Below are 19,914 nucleotides of genomic sequence, written 5' to 3' on the forward strand. Positions count from 1 at the left end.
CCAAAGGCTGCTGGGACAGGCTCCAGCCCCCCCCCCCCCCCGACCCTTAACAGAATAGACGGTAGAAAATGGATGGATGGATGGAAGTTGTGGTTTAATTAACAATGCTAAGTGACGACAGCCGATTTAGGTAAAACTAAATACACATTTTTGTATATTGTGATTGCAGGAGGGCATACAAAAGATAGACAAAGTTCAAATCTGAACATTTGATGCAAACATGAACAACTTGCTAGATTTTAATACTCAGATGGAAAAGCAATTCACTCAGTACCAAAAAACCCCCCAAAAAGCCTTGATATTTGAGTTCTACTAACAGCTTTTTGTTTTTCTGGCTTATTGATGCAATGAGTGGCTAAATATATTTTCAGTCAGGCTTTGAAGATGCAATAATGTCAGCTTGTGGAAATATGTCTCTTGATATTTGAATACACAGGATAAAGAGTGTTTTGTGTCTGGATCAAGCATGTTCAGTTTAGAACATAACTAGGACACACCTTAGGTTGATCAGAGGGAGAGTCTGGCGGGGAAATGTGCAGCTGCTTCAGGATTTTAGCAATTCATATTAGACACCTTTTATGTATGTTGCTGGTTTACCATAACCAAAGGATTTCATATGAACCAGATTCATAAAACCTGACCTGTTTAGTCAAACTATGGCTTTACTTCGATAATACACATGTGTTTAGCAGGGTCACAATGAGGAAGCTGATTTTATACAAGAACATCCAATAATATCTGAGTCTAGACAAAACAATAGTCTACTCGAAAAGTCCGACAACAAAACAGAGATTTGGTTGCAAAAAGAGATGTTGCTGATGTAAATGTTGAGCTATTTTACTGATGAGAAGATAGTGATCATTCTTCCTAAAAGTGACAGTTTCCTGCTGTAAGAATTTAAATTCTTATAGATTCCCTCTGTTATCTTTCATCCCCGCTTGTGCTCCAGTTACGTGCCTTGTTTATTTTTGTACTACACATACAAACAGTAGCTTTACATGTCCTCTCGCTCTCTCTCTCTCTCTCTCTCTCCCTCTCTCTTATTTTCTGACACTTCATTTCCTCTAGAGAGTGTTTCTACGGAAATGTTACCATAAAACATAATAACATCTGTCTATTTATTGGCCAATGACAAGCGGCAGTCGCTCTTTCTGTAATGTGCATAAATATTTTGCAACATCATGAGGCTATAGCCGTCTTTTTAACCTAATTTAACTCTTATGGCATAGCCCCTCGATTTGTTTGCCTGATGGGTGCAGAAATAACAATAAGCTGACAAACCGAATTGGAAGTTATAAAGTTGTTGGCTAACATATTATCAAAAGATCTCCTAAACTGAATCCCGACTATGCAGTTTAAGAGCATTCCACCATTTGTTAGCAAGTCTTTATCAAATATCAATCAGGAGGATTAGTAGTCCCAAAAGATGGGGCAGTGGCTCTCAGCTCTCACAGGCCACGTAGCTTCCATGTTCTATTCGATGCTGTGTACACTGTACCACTAATGTCTGTACATGTTCATCTGTTCTAATATTATTTAGCACAATTTGTTCCATCTCTACTAAATGCCCAGGGAGATATGCTGCTGTTTTTTTGTTGGTTTATGCAATAACAAGAAATATTCATAATCATATTCTGTTGATATTAACAGGCAATGTCCCACAGTCCTTTTTACGTAGGTTTATTCAAACCTCTTCCCAAAATGCACTGCGTTAAAGCAGCTGCAGACCTTAACTGCCCTTTACCCACCAAGATCCTTGAGACAGATGCTGCATGACAGTTATGTGACAGGCTGTGGAGGGCGTCAAAGCACTTAACGCACCGGTGAAAATCAGTGAAATATCTCCTAATTGCATTAAACAAAGGTGTGCTTGTAATTGGCCTGTTAGATCTTAGTGCTGCATTTGACACTATTGACCATGACATCCTATGAGATTTGAACATTAATTGACATTAAAGGACCCACACTAAGCTGGTTTAAATCCCATTTGTCAGATCGATTTCAGTTTGTAAACAACAAAGCTCTCCCCCTCACACTAGTAGTGGAGATCCACAAGGTTCTGTATTTGGACCATTATTATTCAACCTACATCCATCATTTTCTTCCGCTTATCCTGTTAAGGGTCATGGGGGGGGGGGGGGGGGGCGATCCCAGCAGCCTTCAGGTGAGACGTGGGGTTCACCCTGGACAGGTCACCAGTCCATCACAGGACCAACACATAGAGACAGACAACCATTCACACTCACAGTCACACCTACGGTCAGTTTAGAGTATCAATCAGCCTCGTCCCTCTTGATGTCTTTGGACTGTGGGAGGAAGCTGGAGTACCAGAGAGAACCCACACAGGAACAGGGAGAACATGGAGACTCACACAGAAAGATCCTGTGTTGCTTGAACCCGGAACCTTCTTCCTGTGAGGTGACAGTGCTAACCATTGCACCACTGTGCTGCCCTATATCATTATCCCTTGGGCAATATCAATAGGAAAGACACATTGCTTTGTCATATGCAGATGATACGCAATTCTATTAATCAATGAAGCATGATGGAACAAATCAGCTACCCAAGCTTAAAAACAGCTTAAGGACATAAAGAACACAGTGACTTACTATTTCCGACAGTTAAACCCGGACAAGACTGAAGTTTTGTTCTTGCCCTGACACACCTCAGAAACACATTATCTCATGAAATGTCCTGTAAAAATTAAACTCCACAGACTGATTTGATATTGCAAAAACTAGGCACTTTCTGTCTCAAGAACATTTGTCAGGCCTCCCAGGAGTATTGGAATTCCTTCTTATCAGGCTGATCCTGAAAGCCTCTAAAGACTCTAAATGCTGCTATGTGCATGCACACAGGAACTACTAAGAGATCCTATTCCAGCTGTGTTCAAATCCTAGAATACAATGTAAAATCCTCGTCCGTATGTACAAAGCCTCTAACAGTGAGGAAATATCATATTTTAAAGACCTCATAGTACCCAATAACCCCCAGAACAAAGTGCCTGTGGAGTTTAAAACCCCCTTCTGGTTCCAAGTATAGAATGTGATGTGGAACTAAGCTAAAGCTAAATTAGCTAAATATACTTATTATATACAGTACTGAAAGTTATGCTAATTAGATAGTGTGATAAGAAGTGCAGAAAAATGAAGTTGACATGAATTGGAGTTTTTTGCGGAACTGTATTCAAAAAGAGCATAAACTTTAGGTTTTTTTTTTTAGAAATCCACATGGGTCATTTTTATAAATCTCAGTCATCATGGAACTTCACAAGCCTTATTTGCACTCTAAAACCTAACCAATAATGGATGAAGACACACCGTTAACCCACCCATTTGCATTTCATTATGCGGGCTGCTCCACCAGCTGTAAAACTTGTCAAAGAAACACGGGAAGAAGAAGAAGAAGACGTGCGATTGTGTTTCCCAGGCGAGGTTCTCCAGCAGCGTCAGAGCAGTTGTCATTACGCGCAATGCTGTGCAGCTATTTATAGAGTCCGCATCATTAATTCATCACATGGATCTGTAAACTATCATCAGTGATATTTCAACTATCATTATTGAACTTCAGTAAATAATCAATGAATGGAACACTGAAAATGACCTCACAGCTGACTCCATAAACATGAATGCACTTGTTTCATAAATACCAGTTTTGTTGTAGAAAAAAATGGCTCATGCATGCATCTGTCGCCAGCTGTGGTGTCGCCAGCTGTGGTGTCCCCAGCTCTAACATACCTGTGACTGGTGCTTCGATGTCCAGTATAGTTTTCTCCTGACGCAAGATAGCTGCTCCCTCATTGATGATTCGCAGCGCCACAGCTTCCTCCACTCGGCCCTCCTTGGTGAGGTGAGCCTTCAGGAGATCCACACGAGGTTTCCCTTCACAGTCGAAAACTTCCTTCATTGTAAGGCGGTGGCTCAGGGGGAAGGGGACAGCTGAGGACAGAGAGGAGACACACAGTGACTACTTACTTCATTCGCAAGGGAATAGTAGAAAACACCCCTGAAAAATGACCCATATGGATGAGCATCAAAATATTCATGCAGAAATTCACCTGCAGGCATTATTGATCTGCTGCTGCATCCATATTTGCTGACTTACCGTGTACAGATTTTCTGACATGAAACCCAAAAAGAAGAGAAAAAAGAAAAAAAAAACCTAAATGTCTCCTTTTTCCGACCTATTTTGACTTATCAAAGTAACTTTGCAAAACAGGGTTGTGATCGAAATACTGTGACAATATCATGAGTTATTTTATTAATCCCCTTCGTATTATTAAATTAGATTTAGGAATAGCTAAATAGAAAAAAAAATGTTAGTTATCTAAAGGCAGATGTGTGACTACTTGCTTGGATTTTTTTCGGCGTGCTGGATAAAACATCTGAGTACTCTATTCATCCAAGCAATCTCCCTGGATTGCTGAGGCCTGTAGCCATTAAAATGCACCAGTCACCTACCCAACAGACTGCCAGTGAAAGTGTGAAATCCCAACCACAGATCATTATTTCAGGGTCAGAAGAGGTTATTCATCAGATATGCTGCTGATCTCTGTCTGCTGTGACCACAAGCTTTCAGGAGACACGCGTTGACGTTAATCTATAGATCATCTGGCTTAACACAGAAAAAAAAACCTTTTTACACGTAGAGGAGCAGCAAATAATTCAGATCAGCAGGAAAAACTGAGTCCCATTAACTTTAAGTGAAGTTGCGAAAATCATCAGAATACCTCAACTGACACAGACACACACACACACACACACACACACACACACACACACACACACACACACACACACACGTATACGTTTAACAAGCCTTCAGCAGTAGGAGATTGAGGGGTTGAGGGTATGCTTGCCAGATTTGTATGGTGCATAGCAAACGGGGGCACTCAACAGTGAAAGGAAGGAAAATGGAAGAGTCTCAATGCTTCAACAGATCAACATGCTCTTTAATAACGAATGCTTGACGAAAGGAATCTCAAAGTCGCTGCTCCTGGGATAATGAGACCAGCCACGGCAAGTTTTTGTAATGGGAGTCCAATTTCTCACAGTATGCAGTGTGTATCTGTGATGTGTGCTTTGACACATGAGCAGCGAGTACACACTCAACACAGTCACCTCGCAAGTGTTCCCCAGTTTCAGTTTGGTTAATGTCATTGTGCACTGATGATTGAATTTGCCAGTGTTTTTCATCAGTACAGTTGCAGCCTGAAGTCACACACACAGATTATTTACCTTTGCTGAACAAACGTGTCAAAAGATACGACAATATTCAACTAAATGTTTCCTGCAATTTGCCCCTCAGCAGAAAAAGTCACTTCTTATTTGTAGTTATTTATATAAATGTAAAAAGCATTCCAGAAACCTTAATTACCCTGAAAGTAGCTCACACATACACTAATCTTTTGCAAATTCTCTTTATTGGTACAATGAACATTAATGGAGCCATAAACAGATGCTTTGAGGACAATATTACCCTTTTTTCATTTAAATACATTTAGAGTGTAGGTGGTGGGAAAAGTGATTTCATATCACTTTACCTTTATATTACATTTTATATTGTATTTGTTGGCCCTGCGATGGAACGGCGACCCAGACCCGTCCAGGGTGAACCCCATCTTTCGCCCAATGTCAGCTGGGATGCATAGATTGTAATTATTGTGCAAATCCAATTACAATTTTTTTTTAAATTTTTTTAAAAATAATTTTTAGAGAGACAAAAACAACTGGAGGGCCACAAATTTGTCTCCATCATCTCTGTTGTTTGGAGGCTTTATCCTCCTACTTCATTTATCTTGCATCTTCCAAACAAATTAAATCACAATTCACAGTGTTTTACAAAGGATCTACCAAAGGTATTCAAAAGACTAATCCTATATAAAGTCTGGACCAACCACAACAACCACTAAACTAGTCCATTGTTCTATTCAGGATGGATTGATAATACTGCACTGAACATGCTTTAGAAAAAAAAAAAGTGTCCTTATAATTAGTCACACTCATTGCCACAGTCATTCTTGATGTAACGCTAACAATATTAGCCTCTGAAGGCTATGAGGATCACACAAAACTGAAATCCTGCAGCAAGCTAACATGATCGGGCAAAGAACCAGGCCTTGATTTGTTAGAGACAAACAAAAACATATTTTTTACACACATACACACACACACACACACACACACACACACACAAACACACGTGTGCGCGGATGTGCGTGCAACGCGCGCACACATGCATATACAAACATATATCATCATATCACTCAATCCTAGAACAGATCAACAAAGGATAAAGAACACTACAAGCAAAGATATAAAAAATTAACCCTGTTAAATAATGGTTATGTGTGCGCGCACACACACACACATACACATACACACACAAAGAAATACAGTGGAAGTGCAGCGATGTGGATGTACTGGATGGCGGAGAGATGAAAGAACTGACTTCTCCCAGCACCCAAGCAGAGTTAAACTATGAAATACTGTATGTTGCTGGGCAACAGCAGCAGCAGCTGACTGCTGGAGTACAGCCAGTGCTGCCACAGAAAACTGCAATTTGCATTGGAGGTTCACATAAATGCTGTTAGAAAAGCTCCTACAGTAGACAAGTGAAATGTCTTAGATCATACAGAGGAGTCTCAGTAAAAGGTTCAGACTGTACCGTCCTCCTTTTAATGCCAAAACACACTGTACAAGTGTGTGTGTGTTAGGGTTGCGTAGCAAATGAGGAGCTCTTAGCTTAGTCAGGAAATTATGGCTGGCTTCATTTGATTGGATGAACAAACAATTGTATGTTAACAAGAGATCCAAGTAACACTCAAAGCCTAGAGTCAAAATTTGAAGAAACTACCTTGAGTCTGATGTATGAGGGCTGATACAACTCCTGGCAATTGTTAAATGTGGAAAAAAATCGAATAATGTAATATCTTATAATTGCCTGAGCATAAATAAATAATATCGAAAGTATTATGCAGGGAAATGAAAGATGGAGTTCATGTTTGAGCTGGGAGGCTACCAAATAACGTCCCAGTGCTTCTCATATTGATACAGTTATTTATTTAAAGACATACTTCACCCAAAGTGTACTTTGCCAGTCAAGTATTTAGAAATAAGTATGTGTGGGTCACAAAGTTGCTTTTTTCTCAACTGCGACACTTCTTTCTGACTCTGGAGAACAGAAAGAGCCAGCAATATTGAGCTTGAAGCAAATGGTACAACAACTGCAAAAATGTTTGTTTAAAAACCGTGAAGCGCGTCGTATGGTAGAGTCCATGTCTCCATCCGTACGCTCAACAATCCATAAACCTTTTAATTTGAGCTAAAAACAAGCTAACTCTTACGCTTTGTTGCTACCGTAAACGAGCAAGTCGCTTCAAGTAAATGTGCTAGCTAACGGAAATCAGGAAGGGTTGTAGTTAGCTTGTTCTTAGCTTTATGACTTACTGGCTTTTCAACGCACATTGTTGGAGAGTGTTGCTGGTTTTTGTAGTTCGTGACAAAGGGTACCATTAGCTTTATATATATATAAATATATATATACATATATGTGGCTGGCTCTTGAGTGGCACATAATTAATGCAGCAGTTAAAAAAAAACATGTCTTTGTGTCCTCAAGACACCCATTTGTAAGAGCGTGGAACCCAAAATAACCTGCATTTGTAACTTAACTCCATGCAAAACAGTTTCCATCATGGTATGAGGATTGAAAAACAACCTCTGAGCTTTAAAAAGAGTAAAAAAAAATAATTTTTTTTCCAAGGTGCTTTGAAAAAAGTAAGGTAAAAATCAAGTGCACACGTGTACTAAAGACCTCATCCCTGAAATAACTGACCTGAATATGCCTCTTGATGCCCACAGCGCAGTGGTGACAGTGCTTTGGAATACAAACTGCTCAGACCAGCAGTTCTCACATTTAGATATGTTCTGTCAGGTTTAAACGTGTAAGAGAAAAGAGACCTGCAGAGAAACTCACTGTAGTTTCAGATGTCTGGATAAAAATAACTTGGTGTAGCTTGAGTAGCTTGTAGTATCAGGCCTCAGTAGTTTGCTGGGTGCACCACATGCAAAGAGAGAAAGGCAAGTCTGAACTGATTGTACTGATCTCCTCTGATCACCCGAAAGATGCAAAACCAGATCGATTTTAGCCTTTAGAGAACTGAGCCTTTCACTACTCAGTGAGAGGAATGATAAGAAGTCGACAGAGAAAAGTGGAGAGAGTGATTATGGTAGAACACACCTGCAGGACGATATGTGACTGGCTTGGCCCAAATCCAAGTTGAGGCAGGATCATAATTAGGGATACACATCTATCTCATTCCATCGGTACCGGTCCGATGAGCAAAACTGGTCCGATATTAGAAGAGATGATTAAATCCATCTAGCTGCAAGTTTGTGTGTGTGTGTGTGTGTGTGTGTGTGTGTGTGTTATTGTAGGAGAATATCATCACGTTTTAATATTTTTGATTTATCTTAGTTCATGAACTGAAATGTACTTTAAACTCGAAAACCAGCTTTGCACTCCAACAGACGATCGCGTCCTGCTTCTATGAACATTAGCAAACTTAATTAGCCATGAAAAATTTGGATTTTCGATCCATTCTTGTTCACACATGAGAGTTAAACTGGACTTCCGTCACAACACTCGCCTCTCGTTGTAAAAGAGCTCTAAAATGTGCACGGTAAACAAGCTCAGGAGTTTATACAGATGTCCCAGAAATTAAGAAAGATGTTGCCTGACATGATGGATTGGTGTAAAGTCTGAAAGGAGCATCTGAACTCAAACACTCGGCAGCTTTTTTATTTAAGCTTCAATGATGTAAGAACCTCTGGCAGTGCCAAACAAAAATAGATGTGAGGAAAAAACAAAACAATGTCCAAAAATGAAATTTAATTTTACTCCAAAAAAGAAAGAAAAAGAATTGTTTAACCAACCACTGCTGGTATTAGTTATTCATAGCTGCTATAAATCAAAGCAACAAAAGAAAATGAACCCCCCCCCTCCCCCAAAAAATCATAAAAATTATCACCAATTAGCAGACAAATGATGGACAGCAGCACTTAGTGACTGAGCCATGTTTTCACTGAACAGCAGTTTTGTGTGGGTGAATCACTTGATAGCAGCAGTTTAATGTTCCGATTCAGCAAGATACAGTTCAGTGACAGTTCACCAGAGTAAAATTTAAGATTAAATGTCATTTGAATGACTCCCCCCCCCCCCACACACACACACGCACACACACAGAATTCATTTGAAATTAGGCTCGTTCATTTGTATCACCCTTTAGATGCTGTGTTGTGGCTGCAGCCATGCTAGTACATTTTGTTTCTGTTCAACTCCGCAGCCTCCAGTGCAAAGTTGCAGTCCGAGTTGCTCAACCATCGCAATTATAACCAATGTGAATATCTGCATGCACGCTGCTGAACCAGGAGGTTCTTCAGGAGTTGAGGCTCACCATCCTCCATCATCTGACCGGGGTGCTTTTTACATGAAAGCTCCACATGAAGCTTTTGGAAGACATTTTTTTTTTTTCAAAGAAACTAAAACACAATCTCTCCTGGTAAAATCTACCCTGTTAAATGTCAATTTCATGCCCTCTTCCTCCTCCACTGGCGCTGTGAAATCCTGCTGCATCACTGCCCAGCTTCTACCACAAGCTCAGCAATTCAGCTGTTTTCCCTCTCTCCTCTCATGCCTCCCCAAAGCCAAGATACAGGCAAATCGTGACACCAAAGAAGACAACGTAAATAAAAGATTGCGATTAAAAATCCATGCAAATGTATCCCATATCTGCAGGTACAACCCGGGTTGCCGTTGCGCGTTATTCCCGTTGCTCGTGTGGGCTGTGCAGCAAAGAAAATCGGATTGTTTGTCAACATGAAAGCTCTCTCGACCATCACCATGAACGCAACTTGATGGCCGCATATTCACCATCAGTGCACGACATAAAGGCCACGTTCTGCCAGAGCGCAATAATAGCGAAACCCTTGAGATGTTATGTAATATCTACATTCTGACACGAGCGCTAAATGTAGGCTAACTTACATTTCACCACCCGATCGGTGGCGTTCAAGACGATGTCAGCGTTAGACATCTTCATGGACAGTCGCTGACTCCGGGACTCAGGCGTCTTCCTCTTTTCTTCTTTCTTTTTTTTTTTGTCTTTTTTTGTCTTTTTTTTTTTTTAAAGATTAACTCTCACGGTGTTTTTGTCGAAATGCAACTGATGCTTTGGCATCACTCGGAGGATGCGCCTCCTCCGTGCGTCGGTGCTGCGCCGGGTAGGACTGCTGCTGCTTCCCAGGCGCGGATGGATGCTGGATGCGGCTGTAGGAGATGCTGCTGCTGCTGCTGCTGGGCTAAGCTGCTACTGTGGGGGAGGATATGTGTGTGTGTGTGTGTGTGTGTGTGAGAGAGAGAGAGAGAGAGAGAGAGAGAGAGAGAGAGAGAGAGAGAGAGAGAGACGCACTATCCCGACAGCAGTGAAGGGAACTCCCACGCAAATTTTTCACGGGACTGCCTGATGCTGCCATCAGATGGAGGCAGTGACGGGGTTGCCCCCACGCACGCACGGCACGCCATATTTCGGTATTCTCAAAATTTCGGTACGCCAAAAACAAAATGAGAGCGTAGTGGATCAGACGTGACACATTCAGGTATGCTCAGGCAGTAGGAATTTTGCGCTATGAGTTTATAGCAGATAAATTTCACTTGGTGACAAACCAGCAGCGACTCAACCGCTCATATCGGCAACGATGGAGGAAATATTCAAAAATAATGCTCAAATTTCAGGCATGTAACACAACACAATGTCATCAAAATAAGCTTTCAAATACCGATATGAGCATTACACTTTATGCTTTTTTTGTTGTAGTTGTTATTCTAAATATGAAAGGTAGCTTTAATGGACAGAAACAAATTGAAGATGACATTTTTTTATAATGGTGTTAAGGTGATCCCTGATTTTGGACTGTAAGTCTAAAAGAAGACCGCTCTCACACAACCTACACACACCTTGTTCATCCCCCCATCTTCCAAACCAACCTTTCAGACATTCTCTCATATAATTTTGTTCTGACGGTTGGAACAGCGTTTTATCAGATCCATGAGACAAATCAAACTGAAATGTAAATTTACAAGAGAAAGAATTGAACAATTCTAAATAATCAGTTCGATGTCCATGCAATATTTCTTGAGAAATTACTTAAAACAAAGAGAGACAAGATTGACATCACGTTTAATATTCTATCATGAAAATCATAACTTCTGGCTGACATTCATTGTCACACGTTTGTCACCGGCTAGAGAAGTGGTTTAATCAGCTGACCTGAACTAGCCGGGTTGCTCCAACTGCAGTTAGAAAAGGGAACTGCTTAGATTAAACAAAGACCCACAGTTGAACTCTGGCTGAAAATGACTTAACTACTATTGCCGCTGTTTTTGAAGTGCAGTGATAGTTGTGGCAGATTAATGAAGAAACAGTTTAACACCTTATTACCCCCCCCCCCCCCCCACACACACACACACACACACTGCAGTATTTTTAGTGGTTTCCTCCTGCAGGAGCTTGCAGCCTGAGAGCGTTGTCAAAGGTGATGCGGTGGCACCTATGTAGGCCTCCACCAAGGCTATAAATATCAGCCTCATCTCCCTCTCTGCAGGTCATCTTCACATTCCATGCTTCTTGTGAAACAGTTGGTTCGTTTGATAGTTTCTGATTTATCATTTAATTGGCTTTTTAACCGTGTTTATTTTCCTGACTCACTTGCGTTTAGCCGGTTTGTGAAAAATGGGGGCTCATCCTGTGTGGTAATTTGACCCGAATTAACTTGTGCAACAACCATTCTGTTTTGGGACATAGCCCGAGGGTTGGTTTGTTATTCACCAACCATTTTGTGGAGGGAAATGTCAGGGTTTTGTTCGTGGTGGTTATTTTCCATGTAGGTTATAAGGGAATTTGATTTTTCAGCCTTTTTATGGTTGCTGTTGGCATGATGGGTGATGAGCACCAGTTTCATGGTTGCTTTATTTGCACTGTTTGACAAACAAAATGACCCCCACCATGAACTGCACCAAGACTCATGGTGAGGTAGCCAGTCAGCTCTCTCTCTTGTTATCTTGATAACTCTGGATTGTTTTCTTTCTTTTTGTCATTTTTTTGCTCTCATTCTGGGTTTACATTTGTTTGGCTGTTTGGTTGTTAAGTTGGTTTGCCCTCGTAGAGGCTTTCCCCTGAGTCTGTGGTTTCACTGCAGAAGGGCTCGAGCCAGTTTTTCTCTCTCTCTCTCTCTCTCTCTCTCTCTCTCTCTCTCTCTCTCTGTCTGTACAAGGGATACCTTTTGCCAGTCCAGTGGTAGTGGAGATGGTCGTTGTCTGATAAAATGTTGCACAGAAACTTAGAAAACACTTGAAAGTTTCTAAATTAACCTTACTCAATTGTATTTGGATAGGTGATGAACTGATTATATCATTTGACATCAATTAGGCATTGGCGTAAACAAAAAAGACGCCTTGTTTGGGCTCTGCAGTATTTCAGTGTCTATATAAGTACTTGGTCCCCAGTCCTCCGTGACTGTACACTCCTCCTACCTTTTTTTGAACTATCTACAAAATCTCAACCAGACTGATGAGGTGGGCTGTGTTCCTGCAGCCTGTTTCTCATTTTCAAGCTCCTTTCTCCAGTCTTTGTGATGTCACCCACTCACGTCTCCAAACATTTAGTCAAATAATCTTACATTAATAAAAGAAGGATATCATTTGTGTATCTATCCACAAATTTAATGTTTTTATCATGGAAATATGTTCCACCTATTCAACAAGTTTTGTAAAAATGAGCCGTGTAGTTTTTGTGTAACCCTGCTGACACTTCAATATGTTTTCAAAGCTCAAACCCTTTATCTGTACAGTCCCACATGACTTATATGGAACACATGCTTTTCTTTAACATATCTCTTAGAAACAGGTAGTTTTCCGTTTTCCATCCATCCATCCATCCATTTTCTTCTTCCACTTATTCCTGTTCAGGGTCGTGGGGGGGAGGGGTGGAGCCTATCCCAGCGGATACAGGCGAGAGGCAGGGCTCACCCTGGACAGGTCACCAGTCCATCACAGGACCAACACATAGAGACAGACAACCATTCACTCTCACAGTCACACCTACAGTCAATTTAGAGTATCAATCAGCCTCGTCCCCTCTTGATGTCTTTGGACTGTGGGAGGAATTATATATATATATATATATATATATATATATATAAAATGACCAAACAAAAACAGACCTCTCTGCAACTATGATATTTATAGCGCACACACACACACACACACACACACACACACGCACACACACGTATATATCTATCTATATATATATGTATCATTATCAATGTATCTGAACATTTGTGCTTGGATTCCCTTAACTGCTCCTGTTGAAAATATTATGATTAACTGCTGAAAATGTGCAGTATTTCGAGTGTTTTACATGAGGTAAATGTTTCCTACACGTGTTAAACAAAGGAAATGCATATTCCTCCTCTGTAAGGACAGAAAGACACTCGCTCCTTGCCTGGGTAAATATTAAGAATAAACTCTAATGTTACTTTCTTATTTGCAAAATTATGATCATGTCTTCACTTGAAGGATCCGCTGTTATTTTCCATAAATGCTGTTTATCCATTGATCTCCGTGCTGCAAGTCCTGCATACCACCAGTAGAGGCAGATGTTTAGCTCCAAACCAAACAGTGCTCTAATATCGACACATGTCTGTGCTACACACTGATTTGTATTTTTAACCCTTGTTGTCTTTTATCAGCCCTCAAAATATGTCTTTTGAGGTGCACACAGATGCGACGAATTCTGCCGTACAGAGAGATTATTATTAGGGCTCTGTGTCATCCAGCTGAGCATAAAATCATCACTGTGCTAATGCTTTGGTTGATTTATATTAGGATGAAAACTGCAGCCGTACATCTGCATCTGCATCAGAGGACACCAGTGCTGGGTATGACCGCAAACGTTTTGAATCTGGTAGTGTGGATGTCCATGTGCGGCTGAGGTGAAGCCACACAGTGATGACTTCGTAGTGCGCCAACTTGCCACTAGATAGAGCTCCAACCCAGATTTTTTTCCCCCTGCAACAGCTGGTCTGCTGCTACATGACAGGCGGTTTACTACTTTACATTGAGGGATATGATCATTTGAGAAAGCAGTCATCCTACTTATTTAGTGGTGCATGTTAAACTGTTTTTCTGTTTGTTGTGCTGTTGTGCTTCTTTTGTCCTCGTACTGTCAGTGGAGACAAAAGAACTACTTGCTTTCTGACAGATGAAGCTGAGCATGTGATTAGCGGCAGGATGAGCGATAAATCTGTAGAAAGAGAGCCTGCGTTGCTCATCACGGCCTCTGCAGCTTGAGACGCATTCGAGGCGTGACTGATAGGCAGGCCTGTTCAGTTGCACAGGGAAACGCACCACAAAATCTATGACACTTTAGGGACTCCGTTGATAGCAGAGGGTCCAATACCCCGTCCTAGCTGCATGTGGTATGTCCTTGAAGTTGTCTATGTTGCTGCAAAGTGGTGATGAAAGCAGAGAGAGGCTAAGCTGGATTTTGTAATGCTGCTTTTGTTCTGGGGTCAGCGTTGGAGCTGTGTACTTAAACACAAAACTGCCCAATCTGATTTATTACCTAAAAAATGTCTTAGTCAAAATAAAATTGGCTCACAAGTGTCTCTGTAGTGGCAATGACCTGTTGGCAGCCACTTTTGTTGACCCCTCCTTTAAATACTGTTGTTACTGGCATGGCCTGTTGGCACAACGGTAGGAGAAAATGGTGCAAAGTGAAGCCAATTCCAACATTTTATATCCAGCTGTATGATCCACTCAGAATATTTACTCGCCGTCATGTCAACAGCACAAACCCTAAATCACAGGTCTTCTTGCATGCACTAGCAAAAAATCGTACATCCAGTTTTCAAATTCAACAGTATAAAAACAGACTCCGCTAGCCCACTGGTTGCTACTCAATCTGATGACCACCATCATTTAGAGATTAGCCAATCTGTATTTAATTTGTTGCCTTTTATAAAATTTGCTGTTGCTGTTTGAGCTTTTTTTTTCTTTTTCTTTTTTTCTTTTTTCCCCTCCCAACCACTTCTTTGTGACTCCGGAAGGGAGACAGAGCCGGACACTTTTATTTAGCTTGAAGCTAATGGTGTCCTCCTAGCTACCAACTCCTAACTGTCCAAAAATAACTCTCAAGTGCATCACCGGTCACAATCCACGTCATCTTTATCCATTCATGTGCTCAATAATCCACAAAACCATGATCTGAGCTAAAAACAAACTATGAGAATTCTGATTCAGTACAAATAGTTGTTGCTACTGTGAATGAGCGCTGAATACACACATTTTTGGATTACTGAGCATTTAGATAGAAAAGAAAACATAGATCATACCGGATTATGGGTTTGAGAGTATGTTAAGGAAAATCTTTAAAGTAGTTTGGCTGTTTTATTGCTGTAGCTTTTGCTGTTAGCTTCAAGCTAAATATACATGGCTTCTAGAGTAAAGGAAATCATGCAGTGTTGAAAATTGTCTTCTTGTGCTCCGGACGCCTTCTTACGGGAACTGGAAAGCCAAACACACTCAACATAAACACAAGGTCTGTTTTTTTTTTTTTTAGCTAGCTAGTCCTGTGATTACCTTTGTATGACAACATGTGTTTAATAATCTGGATCAACATCAGTCTGAGAGTTTTGTACGTTACAATATTAGAAATAAAACAGTTTGACACTGGTGGAACATCCCAAGCAGGAGGTTTACAGGAGCATAATTGGCATTTTCATCAGGATCTTGTTGAATTAACTCCTGCATCTCAGTGCTTTCTGTGGCTTCACTGGAGTGCTGCCATTTCCTTTACCAATATCTGCTGTTTGCATTGAGTATGGAAATCTGAATCAGACAATTTTGGTGACAGAAACCAGGAGAAAATCCTTTTTATCAACATTTTTGTTTTTGTCTTTGTCAGAACAGGACTGCAACTACAAATAGGCCCCCTGCTGGAATATTGTTGAATTTACACTGAATGCACTCATTCGAGGCTAATGCATGAAGTAGCGTGATGTTCATACTGCTGTGAAAAAGAGAGATGAGGTCAGGCGATAGATATAAAGTGTTAAACAGAGGCAGGCGAGGCAGGACTACATGTCCAGTCTACTGAGGACAACTCAAGCATGATGACTTGTTTTCGGTAACATTAAACAACATTGTTCTGAAGTCAAATGGAATAATCTAATTAATGAAAAAAAGCACCCAGGTTTTGTGTGAACTAGTTACACCTATTATGACATATTATGATTACTGACACTACTGAGAAAAATCATCATTCTTGGCGAGGACTTTTACATCTTAGCATCATCTAAACATGAATTCAAATCCTTCTATTGGGGAGGTTGTGAAAAGAAAACCAGTCCAGCTGGTAGATGTTGGCGGCAGGCGATCTAGGACGTGACATCACCTGGCACCGGAGACCAGCCAACAGGAACGGGCCAGAACCTTGGTTGTTGCCAGTAGATGTCACACATGTTTGACTTTTGTAAAATGTGAGTTGATTTTATTTCAAATGTTTTGCTTTTTCTATTTTTCATTGAATAGAGATTCCCGATGGGGAACACACAGGATGATTTTGAGTGTTAGAGGTTTAGTAATGACTGGAACAAGTAATGTTTGTGTTGCCAGGCAGTGAGAGAATGAAACGCTACAACTGGAGGCTGAGAGAGCCATTGTAGAACCGCGTAGCAGAACCAGAAGCCAGCGTCTCAGAAAGAAGGGGAAAGTGTGTTACCATGATCATCTGGACAGAACACATGTCTTGCAACAGTCCTCCGTAATGGAGAAAGCTGACGTTCACGCCTCGCTCCCTTCCATCCCTTACATATCGCTTTTTGGGCCGTCTTTGGGGGCTTTCCTCCGGTGCTGATCATGTGTGCAGCTGGGGATGGAGGCCACGCAACACTGATCCTCCTCCCCAGCTCAGGAAAGTACCCTGCCTCCCTGTGCAGAAGGAAAACAACAAAGAGCTGAGTGTGGCTGCAGCCTCCGGGGTTCAGTGCACCCACCAGAACATGTCCAAGAGTCACAGCTTGCTGCTCCCTCCTACCCATCTATCCACGCATGACTCTCCTTCTCTTTCATGCTTTCCCTCTTTGACCCTCTTTTCAACCTATGAAAGTCAGGAACGAAGGCAGACTACAATGTCGTATTCCTCCGTTTCGCAGCAGATTGAGAGGATATTAGAAGGTCAAAAGGAAGGACACATAAAATATTAGAAAAGTGTGAGAGAATGCGGTTAGAGAGGGATACAGAAGAGGTAATAGTCCTGTCTTACATCATTCCATCTGATCATGTGATAATATGGTGGCATATTTCATAGTCTACACACCTTAACGGCAGCGTACTGAAAATGTACTGTACTGTAGGGCCTGCTTTGAGTGTCTCTTTTCTGTTTAATATATTAAAAGTGGTGGGAAAAGGGGAATTATCCCAAACCGTTATTTTACATTGCCTTGGACTTCCACATCATAAACTACAAGCCAACCTGTATGGAACACTTCACCCAAAAAGTCTACTTTGCCTGTCAGGTACTCACAAATTACCAAAATGTTTTTTTCCCCCCTCCTATATCCCTTCCTTGTGACTCCAAAATGCAGAAAGAGCCATATTCCAACAAGATATATAACAACATATTCCAACAACTGCATATACCAACAAACAAACAAAGTTTCAATCTCGAGCAACATCATGAACTCTGTATTTGGAACATCATGGTGTGCTTGTCTTCTTATATGCAGCTTCATGCCAATGATGGACCTAATTTCAATGGGATATTTATAGGAGGGTAAAAGTGAATGCATGGAGGCTGTGGGGTGGGGGTGGGTGGTGGTGGTGGAGGTGTGTGTGTGTGTGTGTGGGGGGGGGGTTAGAGTGTGACGCCAGTGTCACGGAGGATTTCCACACACACTTTCACGCCCTGAAGATAATTAAGTGTCAGTTTGGCGAGTCTGTGCTACATGAACATTTTGTGTGATATAATAAAGAAAACTGCAATATGGAAAGTTCAGCTTTACGATAAACTAAGAAGAATTCATTTCAAATAAGACTAGTTGCATATTAATGTGGGACACAGCAGCCAACTCTCATTTAGAAATTTGTTTGTGCTTTGATCGCTCACATCTTCGGCGAGCCGTCTTTATGAAATACAAATCGTTAATGACATCAGTTTTCTAAAATCTTCATCCAGCAGATGGTGGGACACACAGGGGACGTGAAAGGAGCCGGAGTGGTTTTTTTTTTCTCCTCTCTCTCGCAACATGTTTTGTGTTGTTCATCTTACTTCCAGTGACGTCCTCCATTGTGGTTGTCGTTTCTCAACGCAATCACAGGTCACCTTGAATTGCCCCGATCATCAAAAAGCCAGTTTCTAACGTCAATTTATTGGCGTTAGAAACTCATCCAGGTGACGTGTGGATTTGGAGAGCAAATACACGAGGTGATGAAGTGTTCTTCAGTAGTTTGATGACGATCCCGCTGCGTCCTTCATGATTCATTTCCCATGAGCTGAAGTTTGAGCAAGAGTAGAAGTACAACAGTGATATTCTGTACAGGCGCATTTTGATATTTGAGGATTCTTTCAGTTTTCAAAGTGCAAAGTTAGGATATGCTTTTATAGTACTGTACTTTGTCAAAAAAGGAAATTCATTGATGTCTGCCTGCAGTTTACTTTCATGTGAGGAATTCTAGGTGTTACAAATAACATCTATTTTTTTATTTGATCACACTTTTCAACTTAATGCCTTTAAAATTCAGGTATTCTGGATTTCTCTAAACGATAACAGGTTTATCAAAATAAACGATGCTAAAATTAAAAGAAGACTGACTTATGTGTGACACTGAATCTTTTGTATTTGTGGTATGAGAAACATTATAGATGACATCGATTGATGCTTGGTGTTGAAATGTCCGGTGTTTGGCTGACGTGCGTTTCAGGAACCAAATCCGTCATCATTCCCTAATGTTTTATGATTCATTTCAAGTTGACAATTTCTCCCAAATATAAATAAATCAAACTGTATAAAAAGTGAATTTGACACGTTTCTAGGCAGGTCCATCCTGTCCCACCCACAAATCTTTTGAATAATGACATCGTTTTGGCAATTCAGTCACTTAAACAAGTGAAACCTGACTATATCCAGTTCTATTAGCACTTTTGTTTTGAATTTTTGGATTTCTATTCATTAGTTTGAATAAGTTTATGAGTATACAATATCTAATTGTTTATTATCGGAAGATGTCTTTCGTCTATACGCGGTTGGAACACTGATCCGGTGCGTAATTGCGCATTTGGTGGCCCTTTGACTTTCGTATTTACAAATGTGTCAGGTTTATGAGAGCATATTTATTAGTGGGGAGATTGGCTGGCTACTGATATTGTTGGTACACCCCCTCCTCTCTCTCTCTCTCTCTCTCTCTCTCTCTCTCTCTTTCTCCCTCTCTTCAGCGCGATATTTTCCAGCACTGGAGCCTCAACCGCTCAGCTCGATCGATTCGCATTGATTGTCCCTGACGAGCTGCTCCACTTTCTAGCCAATGTCAGCCAGTCTGCGATCGGGAAGGAGAGAAATGAAGGAAAATCTCTGCCGCCCTGGCGGTGTCATTTCCACACACTTGGGTTGAACGCCTGCCAGCACACGGGACAGTCGAAAGAGGTGGAGTGGACTCTGAGGCTGCGAGAGAGGAGGAGAAAGAGGAGGAGGAGGAAGAGCAGGAGGAGGAGGAGGAGGAGGAGGAGGAGGAGAGACCGGGAAATCAGGGTTGATTCCTGTCCGCCCGTCACACTGGATATCCGCTGTTGTTCAG

The 19,914-nt window shown here is 41.1% G+C and overlaps 1 protein-coding gene across 2 annotated transcripts in view; it reads right to left on the reverse strand.

The window, feature by feature from the left end:
* ppp3ca (protein phosphatase 3, catalytic subunit, alpha isozyme) overlaps positions 1-10,388 on the reverse strand; it is a 29,838-nt gene extending 19,450 nt beyond the window's left edge. Inside the window, exons 1-2 of one of the 2 annotated variants that reach the window (XM_086226904.1) lie at positions 10,048-10,388; positions 3,738-3,938 (exon numbers count right to left, since the gene is read on the reverse strand). In XM_086226904.1, the coding sequence (XP_086083030.1) occupies positions 3,738-3,938; positions 10,048-10,102 (256 nt within the window). In that variant the 5' untranslated portion in view covers positions 10,103-10,388. The remainder of the gene's footprint in view (positions 1-3,737; positions 3,939-10,047) is intronic. The other variant, XM_086226903.1, reaches the window with a different exon arrangement.
* Between the last annotated feature and the right edge of the window lie 9,526 nt (positions 10,389-19,914).

Source organism: Aulostomus chinensis, chromosome 15, assembly GCF_037954235.1.
Source record: "Aulostomus chinensis isolate RoL2024-O1b breed Wild chromosome 15, RoL_Achi_v1.0, whole genome shotgun sequence".
NCBI classification, from domain to species: Eukaryota; Metazoa; Chordata; class Actinopteri; order Syngnathiformes; family Aulostomidae; genus Aulostomus; species Aulostomus chinensis.